This window comes from Schistocerca gregaria, chromosome 1 (assembly GCF_023897955.1).
Source record: "Schistocerca gregaria isolate iqSchGreg1 chromosome 1, iqSchGreg1.2, whole genome shotgun sequence".
NCBI lineage: Eukaryota > Metazoa > Arthropoda > Insecta > Orthoptera > Acrididae > Schistocerca > Schistocerca gregaria.
The window spans coordinates 258,334,172-258,351,890 of NC_064920.1; the positions used below are offsets into that span (position 1 = coordinate 258,334,172).

A 17,719-nucleotide genomic window follows, 5' to 3' on the forward strand; every position below is an offset into this window, starting at 1 on the left:
ACCAATAAGCTGTCACATGAATCAAAATTGTTTTCTTCTTTGACAGTATTTCGTTGCCATTCTCTAAGACCCTTGCCCCTTGGAAGAGAAAGAAAGACAAAAACCAAAAACACTATGCCATGAATCCCCCCCCCCCCCCTCCTCGCTCACTCCTCTCTCTCTCTCTCTCTCTCTCTCTCTCTCTCTCTCTCTCTCTCTCTCTCTCTCTCTCGTGTGTGTGTGTGTGTGTGTGTGTGTGTGTGTGTGTGTGTGTGTGTGTGTGTGTGTACCACCCCCTCTCATTTTCCTCTCTGCCTTTATATTAATATGAATCACAAAACTTTTCGTTTTCATTTGAACAGGTTGAAATTTGTGGTGATGAAGCAATGAACATTCAGCATGGCTTGCATATTCTCAAACTCGCCTCACTTAAAGCAAGTAAAAGCACAGAGCTCAAAAAGAAATTTTCACTTATGGTTGATGTTCTTGACACATTATGTAAGTGGGTTCAGTATGTAATACAAAACCATCAATGTTATTTTTAATATAAAATTAAGATATTCTAGTGAAGTTTTAGACTTTCTTTATTATATTTTGCTACTTTCTCTGACAACATTCCTCTAATCTTCTGCAGCTTTATAGATTCTCTCATTTCTCTCTTTTCCTGTTTTAACTATTTTAGCATTTTTCAAGCTTCTACCTAAATTTACCTAATGTTAATTTGTTATAAAGATCTAGTGTCTCAATATTTGTGTGTTTAATATATGAATTGAAGTATATAAAGGACATTGCTAACAGGAACATAAAGAGGGTGATTATACTGTAATGTACTTAATAAATGAAGAAATATAATGGATAAACAATGATGGGTACATCAACATTAAAGAAACAATACTGCGACAGATTTTTTCGATTTTGTGGTTTTCAGCTAGTTGACAAATTGGTGCCGCTGGTGTTACTATATGAATGATGAATTTTTAATTCTTATGAATGAAAATGAAGTTAAAAGAATACCACATAAATCTAAAAGGCAAAAAGTGGTGCAAATTACAAGTAACTACAGAATAATGAAATAAACCATAACTGTAGTATTGGAAGTGTGATGTTGTTTGCGGACAATGCTGTTTCCTATAAGGGAGATTTAATTCCAGCAGACTGTTGCAAAATGCAGGAACACATGCCTAATATTGACAGTTCGTGCAGTGGCTGGTAGCTCTTGGGCACATTCAAAAAGAAATCTCCACTTTCATACACTATTTTCAAGTTAGGAATGATTTCTTTCCAATTCCAAAGGTTGTTGTGTGAAACTCTGTCCATTTCCATCAACTGAAGCCTTCACCCAATTTCCAGCATGAAGAGAAACATAACAATGACTGAAAATGTGTTGTGTCTGCACAAGGTTTTCACTTGCATGCCAAATTGGCACTATGTATTGTTGTGTTTCCAACGATGATTTGCTGTTGCCATCTTGTTGAAGAAGTAATAAAAGTAATAAAGCCTTAACCCCCTCTGAATATTGACTTGAACATGTTATGGAACATTGTGACACACTTAAACTTAGAAAAAATACAAGCCAATAATTACGATAAGCAAAAAGTGAACCATTAGTTTAAGTTTTAAATTCTTCAGGCTTTTGGAGACAAAATTTGCTTAATTAACTTCTATTATTTTTTACACAAAAAATTTTTATGCTGTAGAGAATACTTTTGATTCAGAGTTATTGTTATACCTTCATAAGGAAATACGTAAACTATGTTAACAAACTGGTTGGCACTGGCTCCAACTATTTTCTGAAATATATGAATTGAGAAATAAAGAAGGGAATGTGTGTGTGTGTGTGTGTGTGTGTGTGTGTGTGTGTGTGTGTGTGTGTGTGACTTCTGCTAGAAAGAGGGGAGTCAAAAGCTAGTATCAGTCCTGTTTTCTTGTGAGTGTTTCTTTGTGTCACACATTAATCCATTATAGTTGAGTGCTTGCATTTCCCTTGTTTTACATGTACTGCAAGAGGAATTCATCATGTTCGTTGCAATAAGATGTGTGGAGTAGACAACATTCCCTCAGAAGTAGAGATACTTGGGGTAGCCAGCCACCAACACATTAGGCAAGAGAGACACCCTCAAATTTAACAAAGAATGTAATAATTGCAACTCCAAAGAAGGCAGATTCTGACAAGTGTGACTACTAATGAACTGTACATTTAATAAATTATGGTTGCGAAATATTGAAATAAGTTATTTACAGATAGATAAACTCACAGAAACCGATTCCAGCACAGTTCATTTTAGAATCTGGTAAAATGCAGGAACACTTGAGGCAACACCGACTGTAAGACAGCTTTGAGGATAGGTTAGATGTAGTATTTCGTTAATTAGCAGCAGGAATAAAATACAAAGAACAAAGGCTTATATAAAACACTGGAAAATCCAGAATGGGATGATGACAATAATATGTAAAGGATAGATTGCTGATAACAATGTAACGGAGATGTTGAGTCACAGACTGTCAAGCAAGTAAGCTTTCAGTAAAAAATACCTTCATCAGAATTAGACAAAACACACACACACACACACACACACACACACACACACACACACACACACACACACGTGCGCGCGCGCATGACCACAGTCTCTGACTGCTGAGGACCGACTGCAAATAGCAGCATGTGATGCAAGAAGCAGTCTGGGTGTTGGGGGTAGGGAGCAGGATGGGATTGAGATGGGGAACAATCCCAGGTTAGGGGGGCGGGACTGTAAAATGATGCTTGTGGGAGCATATAGGGACAAAGGGAAGAGAGGTTAGGGCAGCTAGGTGCATTTGGGATGTTAGACAGAGGTCAGAAAATGTGGAGGGGGCAATGAAAAAGGAGAGTAGAGGACTGTTTAGTGTTGGAGTGGGAACAAGGAAGAGGATAGGTGAGTGTAGTATAATGAATAACAAAGGTTGAGGCCAGGAGAGTTTCAGGAATGTAGCATATATTGCAGGGAGACTTCCCACCTGTCCAATTCTGAGATAATGGTGTTTGAAGGAAGGATCCAGATGGCACAAGCTGTGAAGCAGTCGTTAAACGGCAAAAAGTTGTGTTGAGCAGCATGCCCAGCAACTGGGTGGTCCAGCTGACCCTTGGCCATAGTTTGTCAGAGGCAACTCATGCACAGACATCTTGTTGGTTGGTATGTCCACATAGAACACAGGACAGTGTTTGCAGCTAAGCTTGTAGATCATATGATTGGTTTCACAGTTATCCCTGCCTCTTATAGGATAGGTGATGTTTGTGATCGGACTGCAGTATGTGGTGGTTGGAGGCTGTCTTGGACAGGTCTTGCGTCTGAGTCTATTACTGGAATATGAGCCATGAGGCAAGGTGTTGGGAGGAAGGGTTGTATAGAGGTGGATGAAAATGTTGTGTACATTTGATGAGTGGCAGAACACCACTGTGGGAGTCTCCCTGGTGGAGAATGAGATTCAGTTCCTTGAGTCCTGGTTGGTACTAGGTCACGGAAGGATGCTCTTCTGTGGCCAAGTTGCCTTTGGGAGTTGGTGGGTGACTGGAGAGACAAGGCACAGATGAGTGTGGTGGGTAAAAATTGTTGAGGTGCAAATGGATGTATGTTGCTATAGTTACGCAAATTAATGAGATTTGCAGAGGGTAGAGTGGTGTGGAGAGCTGCATAAAACCAGCGTTGGAGTGAAGACCACAACAAGAACTGACTCTGTAGGCATCACTTAACTTTTACTATTTTTTTGAATGTCATGAGAGATGCAGTGGTCATGTTCCTTTGTATTGAGTCAAAACTAATTGACAGTAATTTTGGACATGGATAGGTAATGTTCTTTCCCCATTAATATGTGCATTTAGATATTTAAGTAAAAGGAAGTAAACAATAGAAAATGAATGTGTACTTTTTGTGCTATCATGCTAGAACCTAAATTTAAATGCATTAGTGTTATGAATACATTTATAATGTGGGTGCATTGGATTTTTACATTTCTGAAATATATGCCATGATATGCTAGAAATAGTAGCACATAGAAAGGATTAGCAACAAACATGTTTTACAATTTGGCCTTTTATAAATTATGAAACTGAATTATTTTTTTTGCAGCATCACTTCAGAGGAGGTCTAAAAATAACAACTGCCTTTCTGAACTTATCTCTGTTAATGAAGAACAGTGCAGATTTTCACAAGATCTTCTGTCGGTACTTAAAACAAATCAGGATAAACTACGATCACTGAGTTCATCAGACATGGACATTCTTTTGAGATGTGTGGGTTCTCCTAGAGTAGAGTAAGTATTTCTCCTCACATGTTCCTTTTCATAAATAATTAGGGGATAATATTTCATTGTACAGTATACTCTACAGAAATTGATGGTGGTGAGATATGTAAAACACTGTTTTGGCAGATAAGTATGTATATTATAATCAATTTTAAAGGCTAATAAAGTATATGAACTGTGAGAAAATAGAAGAGGACAGCAATCAAATATTACATCTTCTCTTATTCCAACATTAAGAAAAGAAATCTGGAAAACATTGATATTAAGAGGTGTAGTGAACTTCGAAAATCTGCATGATTTTTACATTCACATGTGTTTTCAAGAAGTTACTGTGTAATTAAATCAAAGGGCTTGTGGTTCAGACTGAAGGTACCAGAAAGTATACCAAATAATGGTTAAAAAAATTGGTTCATATACTATAACAAAAAATATCAAACCATGGAAAATCCAGGATGAGATGAGAACTACATGAATTAGCATAGATTGATACCCACCATTTTAGAGGAGGCATTGAGTGTCAAACAGACAGTGGACTAAAGAATCAAACAAAGCCCTTCATATTTAGAGAAATTCACAAACGTTACACATGCACAACTCACCAACACTGTCATCTCTGGGCTGTGAGGACTGACACATGAGGATGGTCTTAACTAGGGATGGTGGTTGATTGGGATATAGAAGAGGCTCTGGTTCCTAAAGCCATGTGCACAGTTCTGCTTCTAAAAGCTGTCCAATATATTCTCCTCTGCCGTGGACCACCACTGTCTATTATTACCACCACTACAACCACAAAAACCTCCATTGAAGCTCCCCGACACCATTCACAATTTCCAAACCCTCTCTTGCAGACACACTATGTATGACACCCATCGGAACTCCCCCCCCCCCCTCTCCTTCCCCCCTCCCCCCTCTCCTCTGGAACGTTCCAAAAGCCTGAGTCTGACTGAGGTATCAATCCTTTCCAAAGTCCATAGTTTTCGCCCCACTCCTAAATTCAATCGTACTGTTTGTATTAAAGACTTTCTTTCCAACTCCAACATCTAAACTCTTTCGTCACCAACCCTATCAGTCACACTTGGTCAAAAACCAATACTGATCCCTGCTTCATTCAATTCCCCGCCCCCCTTCCTTAAAAAAAAAAAAAACTTTTCAGAATTTCCTAAACTCAAACCTAGCTTCCGCATGGTTCCCCAAATCTCTCAATATGGAAACAAACCTCACAGCCACACAAGAACAATAATTCACCACCTAAAATCTGATCCTGATGTGACAATCCTATTGCCAACGACGACTCTGCACTGTGGTTATGAACTGCAGGCATTATCTGCTGGAAGGACTTTGCCAGCGGTTAGAAGCATGCATGAACAAGCCCTGCCACAGCGACCCAGTTCCAGAACGTCAGCATAACCTTCAGTGCTTCCTGAAATCTTTAGGTCCACCCCAGAACATCTCCCTTGAGTCTACCTTTTCTCTCACACCCAGCATTCACCAGGCTCCTATCTTCATGCTTCCTAAAATAAATAAACCCAACTGATGACCCAGGAAGCCCCATTGTGGCAGGATACTGTGGCTCCACAGATAAAATGACCTCTTCTGTAAGAGACTCTAACCATATCCTCAACCGATTCACCATCTTGCACCCTGCTCATCACTGTTGACACTACCTCCTACTGCACTAACACCGCCAATTCTCGTGGCCTTGCCACCACTGAACATTCCATTTCCCAGTGCCTGATTGATTGCAAACTACAATCATTTTCCTGGTCAGCATGACCAACCGTAGTGATCCACCTAAGGCCCGACACAAAGCTGTAAGGTGCACCACAGAAGTTAACAGATACAGCTAGAAGTTCAACAGCCTTCAGAAGCCACCACTCATGGATGCGTGTGCAGCCTCTTGTCTGCGCACTCTACCAGGTTTTAGAGATGGTCCTGGCTAGCTCTAACTCAGTTAGATGTTTACCTATGCACGTGTGCGATTAGACTGTTACTGTGAACCACTCCGTGGTTGGTGTGCCTATTGTAACAAGTTGTTTTCTATACTTAATTAAGTTAGTTGTATCAGTCATTGCATGGCGTTCTCTTTTGGGATTAGCTCGTGTTAGCTATATGCTCACCCATAATTACTTTTCCTTTAGATAATATCAGCTACAAATAAATCCAGGGTACAGCTGTGGTCACCAACCTACTAATGGGCTATATGGAAACTGAAATCCTTGCTAAACACGCATAATCCCAAACCACTCCCCTGGTTCACATTAAGTGAAGACATCTTCATGACACCTTATCCACATCCCTCCAGAACTGCAACTTCTCTGCTATTTGCTTCAACTAGTTCTCCTAAGCCCAATAAGCCACCTTCCTTGATGTTGCTCTTCACCCCGAGGGTGGCTCCATCAGTATCTCCGTCCATGCTAAAACCTATCTACCCCTACAATACCTCCATTTCGAAAGCTGCTAACCTTTTCACACCAAGAAGTCCGTTCGATTCAGTCTAGTCACCTGTGATAATCACATATTCTGTGATATGCAGTCCCTCTCCAAAAACATAGTGTTATAAGAGTGGAACTGTCAAACTGCTGTCACACCACAGTTAACATTCTATTCTCAATATATTATGTCATCTACCATCTTATTAAAACAGTGACAGTTATAAGGCAGTTCACAAACGATGTAATATGGACATAACATCAATCTAGATGTACATGACAAAGACAAAAGATGTGGAAAAAGTCTGTCATAAATAAAGACTAGTTACTATGAGCAGTTATTTTGGTTCATCTATTCTAATAATATTCTCAGGGTATAACCGATGCCTTGACAGACTGAAATTACCTTCTGCACCTCATCCAGAGCCAGATCTTCAGTGGCTCATCTTAACCACTGACATACGATAAAGGAGCACAGCTGTTTGTGACTCAGAACCCCCAAGGACCGGAGCAACTGATTCACATATTCTGGCAGGGTTTGACTACATCTTGTGCAATGGAATTCTGCCACACATCCAACATACGCTATATCCTTGTTCATCCCTGTTCCTTCCTACCCGTGCTTGAAATCCCTTGCCTCATGTCCCATACCTCTGTAAAAGATGGAGATGCAAGATGTGTCCATCTTGTTCCCACCACGACCTTGCACACCTCACAGGCAGCACACCACCTTCCCCCACTCCTACCTTGCTGCCCCCCCTCCCTCCCCCCTCCACCTTACTGCCCAATGCCATCTCCTTACCCTCCCCACGCACTCAGTGCCTGGAGCTGACATTGAGCATGGTTGTGCAGCTGTGTATGAATTGGTGTTTGTTTTCTGGAGTAGGTCTGCCTCTGACAACTTAGTCTACTTTTAAATGTGCATGTTTGCTGTGCAGTGCTGCCTTTTGTATGGTGACTAGTGATCTATCCTAATTCATATTTAACAATAGATATAACAGCAATGAGCTGTGTTATGATTGAGTTGAAAATTTATCATGAAGAAAGTTAATTGTGAATTTCAGGAATTGGTGTCTTTCAAATCACTAGGAATGTAGGAAATAATTTGAGTAGGTTTCCTGTGTGGAAATCAGACTCCATATTCCAAAAACTTTTGAGGATTTACCAACAGATAATATTGTGGACATAACAGAAGTTATTTAAAATTCAAGGTATATGGTGGAGATGAGTTCACCTTACCATCACATTTTGAATACCTGCCATTGTGTTTCAAATACTGGGAGGAGAACAAGAGCATTCCGCAAGTTGAGAACACGCCCTCTGTTTTAGTTGATAACATGACATGACGAAACACCATAAATTGATTGGATGTGGTGTTCGTCTACTCCTTTGATTTTCTGTTTAATATTATACAGATGCAAGATGTGTCCGTCTTGTTCCCACCACGACTTTGCACACCTCACAGGCAGCAAACTACCTTCCCCCACTCCTACCTTGCTGCCCCCCCCCCTCCCTCCCTTCCTATATTTTTCTTTCTTTCTTTCTTTTAATATTTATTTTATGACAAGGGTGCAACAAAGGAAGGTTTATGGTTCGACGTCCCACTGACGACAAGGTTTTAGGCACTGGACACAAGCTTTGATTAGAGGAGTATAGTTAATAAAATAGGCTGTGCCTTTTGAAAGGAACCATCCCTGTGTTTAAGTGATTTAGGGAAATCACTGAAAACCTAAATTTTAACAAAAAGGTAAGTTGAATTTACGTCCTCCCAAATGTGAGTTCAGTTTCTCATTACTGTGCCACTTCTCTTTGTGACCGAATTGAAATTAATCGTTTTAACCACAATATTGTTTACATCTCATGCTGAAATTTTTGAGGCCACAATGACAGTTCCTCTATGTGTATCTAGTTCCCAGCACACACTTTCCTTAAAATGTAACTAACAGTACATTCTCTCAGGCTACTAAGTGGAAGCCCAGTAAGTGTTTCTTCAAGAGAAAACGTTTTCTGTTATGCTTCATAGGCACCTGCAGTCACTCAGGCAGACTCATAATTATGTCCACAGATATTCTCTTTTAGTTTTGAGAAAAGAGAAGAAATCAGATGAGGCCAGACCTTAACAATAAGGTGGTTATGTTGTGATGGTGTAGAATGCTAAATAAGCCTGCTTTTTTCTCCTCCACCTCCTCCTCCTCAGTTCTTTAGAGAAGTTTATGAAAGCATATTTCAGCATTACAGGTATGACTGGTAATCAGTAATCACAAGGAAAGATTATGACATATAATCTGCAACAACATGACTGCTGCTTTGACCCAAATTGTAATGGATACAGCTATGTTTAATTACCAGTTATTGTTAAGAATATCAACTTTGATGTGCTAAAATTAAACCTACCATACAACCGTTAACAGAACTATGAACAGTTTGCCTACTATTCCTGAGATGAATTATGAGATATATGCCAACTGAAATTCTTTTGAGCATTAAAATGTATAGAGTGCTTCCTCCTCATTCACTCCCTGAACATAAAATGTGTTTTTATTAATAGCAGATACTACTGCGTGTCTGGCATGAGACTAAACTTCATGGATTTTTTTTTCTGTCTTTGAATTTTACAAACAAAAACAATCACGATATGAGGAGGAGTAAGCCCCAAATATTAACTCTTATCTATTGTGAGATTAACTGACATTCAAACCTACTCTGAAATTCAGAAACACAATTTTATGTAAATGACAAATCCCTGAAAGTTCAGTTTCAAATGAAGGCTCTGGGAGTAGATCACATTCCTTCAGAACTGCTGATATATTCAGCAGAGACAGCCATGACTAAACTGTTCCACTTGATTCGCAAGATACATAGTCAGGTGAAATATCATCAGGCTTGAAAGAAGAGTGTAATAATTCCAATTCCAAAGAAAGCAGGTGCTGACAGGGAGCAAAAGGTTATTCACAACTTTTATAGAAACCAGACTGCAGTTGTAAAAATCGAGGTACTTAAAAGCAAAACACTGGTTGAGGAGGAAGTGAGATGGGTGTAACCTATCCCCAAATGTTATTTAATCCATACATTGACCAAGCAATACAGGAACTGTTCAGACAAGAGGAGAATAGAAGCTTTTGAAATGTAGTGCTATAAAGGGATGCCAAAAATTAAATGGATTGGTCATGTCACTAATGAGGAGGCACTTAAGAGAATTGGGGAGAAAAGAAAGAAGGGATTAGTTAATAGGGCACATTCTGAGGGATCATCAGTTTAGAACTGGTGGAAAGTGTGTTTGGGGGGGGGGGGGGGGGGGGGAGACTAAAAATTGTAGAGAGAGACCAAAAACTGAATACAGTAAGCAGGTTGAAATGTATGTATGATGCAGTAGTTAGTCAAAGATGAAGAGGCTTCCACAGCATGGAGAGCTGCTTCAGACCGAAATTCAGACTGAAGAAGAAGACAACAGCAGCAGCAGCATTGTTGAACAAGAGTATTTTGAATCAGTTTTCTATAACAACTTTCTCCCCCTCTTTTTATTTTATTGTTAAAATTTGTTTTCTTCCATATCCACCATACGTCATAAATCTCCCCTGATGGGGGCTTCTGTGTGACTTTTCCAAACTCTACCCCCTTTTCCGAAACCTCTCCAGTTTCTTTCCCACCACCCTTCTTCCTTCCTCTTCAACCCTTCTGCTGGAAATAGGAGCCAGTGGCTCCTAAAATTTTTATAAGTAAAAACTTTATTATATGTGTGTTGTCCTGCTGCTACTTGGTGAGTAGATTTTTTTTATCTATTCAATTACATTATTTTGAAAGCAGTAGATTATCTTTAACTGTTCCACCACTTCCTTCCCACAATCAGCAAAGCTATTAGAGAATGAGAATAATTACATAAAGGAATAGTTACTGGAGCTAAGAGCAATGAAGGAAAGGCAGTACATTGATTGCTATTTGAATCATCTCTATACTGTTGTCCATTGTCTTTACCTCAGGAATGCACAGTGAATCCATTCCCTAGCACATATCTGAAACTTATCCTTTGAAGGTTCACCCACAGTGCATGTTCACATTCAACATTCCTAATGATTCCTTGGGCATTTTGCAACGATCCAAATTATTTCCCATCCCTCCCATTTATTTTACATATCTCAACTCCTCCTTCCCTTGTTTCTATCTACCACTCACATTATCTCTCTGTCATTTAATGTTCTGTTCACTTTCAGCTGTTCTTACCCTTCACTGTGATTTCTTTCTCACACAGTTGTCTTCCTGCCCATCATCCATCATCAACAGATTTTCTTCCATTTTTTTGAGAGATCGCTTCTTACTATGCAGCATAAAATTAATCGTATTTGACCCTTCCATTCAGTAACCCTATTAGCAACAATTTACATACGTTTCTATCTTTTACAATTGCTTCTCACCATAAATTTGACATGCTGAGTTGCAGACAGGCACAACGAAAAGCTTTCAGACGAAACCTTCTTCCAAAAAGAAAACAAACACACACACACACACACACACACACACACACACACACACACACACACACACAAACTCATGTGCACATGACAATAGCATGTGGCAGTTGATACCAGAAAAGAAAACACATACATTCACACAAACAAGCACACCTCGTGCACACGTGACCATGAAAAATAGCATACACAAATTACTTCGAATCCATTATTAGATATGTTATTGTTTTTTTGTGGTAACTCGACAAACACAGTGCAGATACTAAAAATTCAGAAAAAAAATCACTCGAAATATGTGCGCTGCAAATCACAAAGAACCTTGTCGACCTTTATTTAGAAAACTTAAAATATTAACTCTACGATCCTTAAACATATATGAGATTATTATATTTTTGTACAACAGACATGAATTATTGGAGGGAAATCATTTTGTCCATTCAAATGATACTAGAAACAAAGAAAATTTCATGCTCCCCACCCACTGCCTCAGGACTGTATGTCCAGGGACCTCAATACACGGGAATGAAAATTTGTAATAAATTAAAAGGGAACAAGTTGATCCAGATGAATTTAGGTTCACTTAAAAGAAATCTATATGAGGTACTGACACTGAAGTGTTACTACTCAGTGGAGGAATTTGTACAGGACAAATTGGAAATTTGAGTTGGATACAGTGTATTACACATTCCAAGAAATGTTGTTGTTGTTTTTGTTGTTGTTGTCTTCAGTCCTGTGACTGATTTGATGCAGTTCTCCATGCTACTCTATTCTGTGCAAGCTTCTTCATCTCCCAGTACTTACTGCAACCTACATACTTCTGAATCTGCTTAGTGTATTCATTTCTTGGTCTCCCTCTACGATTTGTACCCTCCACGCTGCCCTCCAAAGCTAAATTTGTAATCCCTTGATGCCTCGGAACATGTCCTATCAGCCGGTCCCTTTTTCTTGTCAAGTTGTGCCACAAACTTCTCTTCTCCCCAGTTCTATTCAAGATCTCCTCATTAGTTTTGTGATCTACCCATCTAATCTTCGGCATTCTTCTGTAGCACCACATTTCGAAAGCTTATATTCTCATCCTTATAGTGTTATTATTTATTGTAGTACTATTATTTATTAATGTAAAAATCATTGCAACTGTTTTATAAATTTTTTACATTTCTCCTGTATGCAAACCAAATGGATTGCAAATGTACATCATTAGATGAATAAAACACAGTTCACAATTCACAACCACTATCTCCACCCACTATGGGAAGAATGCCGTGTGTGTGTGTGTGTGTGTGTGTGTGTGTGTGTGTGTGTGTGTGTGTGTGTGTGTGTGTTTTCTGAAGAAGGCTTTGACCAAAAGCTTAATAGGTAACAGTTTTTTTCATAATATTGTTAATATTCTAACATGGACTTTCCATCAGCCACTTCAAAAATTCTTGTATTTTTCACTTTCTCCTTGCTCCTCTAGTGGCACCTAGCCCTGACATAAGTAGTTCCTATGCTCCTAATGTTAAAAGTGGCTGGCTATTATTTGCCTGAGGCAGCTGGGCTAATCAATCTCCGACTACTTTAGACATTTGTCAGATGTTTGATACCCATTACACACATTCTTTCAAGCTTTATATTCCTTTCCTCAAGTTTTATTTCTGTCCTTCATGCCCCAGATTTCCCTTTCCTAGCATATTTTTCACTTATGTGCTGTACTACAGGCACTTGATTTTCTCTCTCTCTTGACCGTTTTTTCTTAGTCTTTCACCATAGGCATGAGTTCATAGTACTGTATGCCAAGTCATTATAACCACTGCTCACCATGGGAGTGATTTCCACTTGATGGCATTGCAGGCATATGATGTGGTAAGCAAAATACATAAGCAGAGCAGAGACAAGTCAGAAATCACTCTAGCAATGATGTGGACCATAAAGTCACTTTGACATAGGGCATATTATTTTGACTCAAGAACAAGCAGAGGGCATATTGTTTTGACTCAAGAACAAGCATCCCAGAAACAGTGAAGCTGGTAAGCTGTTTGCATGCTGCTGTAATGAGCATTTAAGGGATGTGGTTGAAGGACACTGAAATTGTGTGTAGGCGAGAAGGTGGTGTACATTCATGCCTCTTCACAAAATGTGGAGGTCCAAGGCATTGCTCACTCTGTAGAATATGATAGGCAGTGATCCGTGACAGATCTGATAACAAAGTACAATGCTCATGTGTTTCAGAGTATGCCATTCCGTGCACATTGTTGAATATGTGGCTCCCCAGCTGACAATTCTTTTGTTCCCATGTTGGCCCAATGGCATCATCAGTTATGATTGCAAAAGGCACAGTATCACCGAGATTTTACTGTAGATCAATGAAACAGCATCACTTGGTTGGATGAATTACGGTTTTTGTTGCAGCAGGTCAGTGGTCATGGCTGGATATACCATCATCCAGGTAAACAACTGTGTAAAGATGCACCACATGCAGGCCAATGGGGACAGTATTATGTTACAGGGTTCATTGACACCGTGGTAGTGTGAACAATATTGCAGATTACTGGAAATTTTTGTTGCTTGATGTCTTCCTCGACAGTGGCGGCATCGTCCAGCAGGATAACCTCTTGTCACAAGGCGTGAACTGTGCTACAGTAGTTGGAGAAGTGTGATTTGAACTCATGTTGATGTCTTGTCCAGCAAATTTGACTGATTTGAACCCAATGGAATACATCTGAAACAGTATTGGGTGCTAGCTCCGCACCCTCAAACCACACACACACTTGCCAAATCCATGTCATGCAGAACTGCAGTTATATTGCATTCCAAAGGAGTACATTTTGTTAAACAGATGGTCATAATGTTTTGACCCATCATCAGTTAATTCCAGAAGGCTCTAAAATATTTTATCACACACAGATAGACGTGAATACTATTTAAATATATTAAGATATTAGTGATCAATTGTAAAGAAATCAAATAAAAAATAACCAGTGTTTGAAGAACTTTGGGCAGTTATTGGGTTTATGAAAGCCCCAGCATCAAATCATAATCGAAATAGAGACTGGTGGCTATGGGGCAAATATAAATGTTTACCACGAGCATTTTTTTTCCTACCGCTATAATAAAAAAATATTTGTACACAATATTGAACCAGATTTTTGAATGGTTTTGAAACTCCTAGTCATATAGAATACAGCAAATTATCATGAACATAAGGTCAGTCAAAGGACAAAAATAATTTCTAATTCATTTTGGATGTTAATGACTTACTCAGATAGAAATATTTATGATCTCATATTTTTCACATTTGATATGGTTAACTATTAGAAAGCTTTATCCAGTAAAAATTTTAACTATACCCAAACTGTGACACAATACCATCTTTGTACAAATATTGACAACCAACTCATAATATTGAGAAATGTGAAGTTGTACATTAAATGAAACCAAGAAGTGCAGTCCCTCTTAACTGCTTTATTAGAAAATGCCAGTCAGACAAATATTTGGCTGTAACAATGTACTGAAACATGAACTGGAATGCCCATGTAGAACCAGCTGAGAATAAAAAGCAAATCACACGTTTGATAGTTGAGAGCTCTATATTGTTCACATCAGAGATTACTTACAAACGAGACAGGGAACAGATAGCTGTTACTTGGCCAGATACCAGATGTCCATACATCTTATAAGCCGAATATCTGGCAGCTGGATTTTTCAACCGAACATAGCCATGAAGCATGATGTAACATGTAGGTCTGAGTGGCCCTGTAGAGGTTAAGTATGGACAGGCAGGTGGATTCGGCTAAATTCAGAGAAGTGACTGAATGATATTTTGATTGACCAGCTTGACTAATTGAGTTGACACAAATTGCGATCACTTTCACATGGCGTTTTTTTTTTAGGTTGCTACTGAAAATAATTTTTTAATTGCAAGAAAAGTTATAAAAAATGTTATTGGTATAGAAAAGTTCTCCTGTTTGTGAATATTTGGGTACACACAGTTACAGTAAGATGATTATCATTTGTTATGCTGAGTTCAAATTTGTAGTGACAGAGAAGGAAAAAAAAATACAGGTAGATACCAAATCCTTAGCTTGTCTTGTATTCTTTTCATCTACATCTACATCTGCATGAATACTCTACAAATCACATTCAAGTGCCTGGCAGAGGGTTCATCGAACCACCTTCACAACTATCTTTTATTCCAGTCTCGTATTGCGTGTGGAAAGAATGAACACCTGTATCTTTCCGTACAAGCTGTGATTTCCCTTATTTTATTGTGGTGATCGTTCCTCCCTATGTAGGTTGGTGTGGTGTTCGGTATTTCGTGAGAAGATTCCATCGCAACGAAAAACGCCTTTCTTTTAATGATTTCACGATAAATCAAAACATGCTGCCTTTCTTTGAACTTTTTCGATGTACTCGTCAGTCCTATCTGATAAGGATCCCACACTGTGCAGCAGTATTCTAAAAGAGGACAGACAAGTGTAGTGTAGGCAGTCTCCTTAGTACAGGCTGTTCCAACCGAGCCCCAGGGAGCCGGAGCGCTCACTGCAACTGCTCGGAGCCCGCATGGAGGGAAGAAGTGAACTCGCTGCCCCCTGGCCGCATGCAGCTGCAACTGACGCAATAATCTGTGTTCAATGACAGCTATGACTAGCCACGGGAGCACTATACCTCTATTGGAGGATACCTTTCTGTTCATAGAGAGGGATGGTGGTCCACTGTGTCTTGTATGTCATAAAGTATTTAATTCTGCGAAGAGGTACAATATGCAACGACATTATACATGTCTTCAAGTAAACGAAGAACTCTTGAATGTGGTACCACTTGATTACACTGCAACAGGACGTGACATTTTTGAAGCTGTTTGGGAATCAGTGGACAATATGAATTTGCCGTGGGATAAGCTCCATTCTGTAGCGACAGACGGTGCACCACAAATGATCGGGTGTCACCAAAGCTTTGCTTTTCATTTGAAAAATAAACTCGGGGACGAATTCGGGAAAGACATTTCTTCAGGATGCAACAATGAAGCCCATCCTTCGCATTAACGCTGCGAACACTTTGACGACTGATATTTCCGATCTTGTAATGAAAAGAAAAGTCAAGCTACAGAGGCCCAATAAATTTTGTACGCAATTTCTTGTAAAACAGTTGTTTCGTATTTATTTCCTGAACATCGTATTTCCTGGTGTAGCATGTCACAACGTCTTAGCAGCTGAGAGTATGAGGTTGTCGATCTTGTAAGACGCAGCAGGCACATCAAAACGCTTGCCTTGCCGCCTGCCTCAGCCAGCCGTGCAACTTTCCAGTCTTTGGGTACGGATCTTTCGTCAAGCGAAGGGTTGTATATGATTGTTAAGTATGGAGCTATTGCATCAGCATACTCCGAAAGAAACCTAATTGGTATACAGTCTGGACCAGAAGATTTGGTTTTATTAAGTGATTTAAGCTGCTTCACTGCTCCGAGGATATTTTGTTTTGAATTGTTTTATTATACTAATGAACTAGGTCTTTGTCCATAGATATGAGGATTAATATCACTAAATAGGAACCTGTTTACTGAATATTCAGTTTAATTACATTTGTTTGGGATGTACAGAAGTTTTGTTAAACACAGTTTTCTTGAAAAAAAAATTAATTAATCGAAAATATATAAGCAGCCTTAAGTCAGTGATATGTATTTTTTGGCTAATATGTATTTCAACTAAGAAATACATATGAAAACAAAATATCCAAATAAATTCCAAGCAATTAATAAAGTATTTAATTCTGTGATGAGGTACAATATGCAACGACATTATACATGTCTTCAAGTAAACGAAGAACTCTTGACTGTGGTACCACTTGATTACACCCTAACAGGACGTGACATTTTTGAAGCTGTTTGGGAATCAGTGGACAATATGAATTTGCCATGGGATAAGCTCAATACTGTAGCGAGAGATGGTGCACTACAAATGATCGGGTGTCACCAAAGTTTTGCTTTTCGTTTGAAAAATAAACTCAGGGACGAATTCGGGAAAGGCATTTCTTCAGGATGCAACAGTGAAGGCCATCCTTCGCATTAACGCTGCGAACACTTTGACGACTGATATTTCCAATCTTGTAATGAAAAGAAAAGTCAAGCTACAGAGGCCCAATAAATTTTGTACGCAATTTCTTGTAAAACAGTTGTTTCTTATTTATTTCCTGAACATCGTATTTCCTGGTGTAGCATGTCACAACATCTTAGCTGCTGAGAGAATGAGGTTGTCGATCTTGTAAGACGCAGCAGGCACATCAAAACGCTTGCCTTGCCGCCTGCCTCAGCCAGCCGTGCCACATGCCAGCGTGCCAGCCCATTTGAATGGTCACAGCGAGCGACATGGTTCCTTGGAGCAGGGAGTGCTCCGCGGCTCACAACGGAGCCGACGAGCTGGAACAGCCTGCCTTAGTAGGTCTGTTACATTTTCTAAGTGTCCTGCCAATAAAACACAGTCTTCGGTTAGCCATCCCCACAACATTTTCTATGTGTTCCTTCCAATTTAAGTTGTTCGTAATTGTTATACCTAGGTATTTAGTTGAATTTACGGCTATTAGATTAGGCTGATTTAT

General features: G+C 39.3%; 1 protein-coding gene across 1 annotated transcript in view; it reads left to right on the forward strand.

Moving 5' to 3' along the window:
- LOC126341345 (DNA-dependent protein kinase catalytic subunit-like) overlaps positions 1 to 17,719 on the forward strand; it is a 526,946-nt gene that overhangs the window by 402,642 nt on the left and 106,585 nt on the right. The window contains exons 43-44 of the mRNA XM_050001770.1: positions 342 to 477; positions 4,086 to 4,269. Coding sequence (XP_049857727.1) covers positions 342 to 477; positions 4,086 to 4,269 — 320 coding nt within the window. The remainder of the gene's footprint in view (positions 1 to 341; positions 478 to 4,085; positions 4,270 to 17,719) is intronic.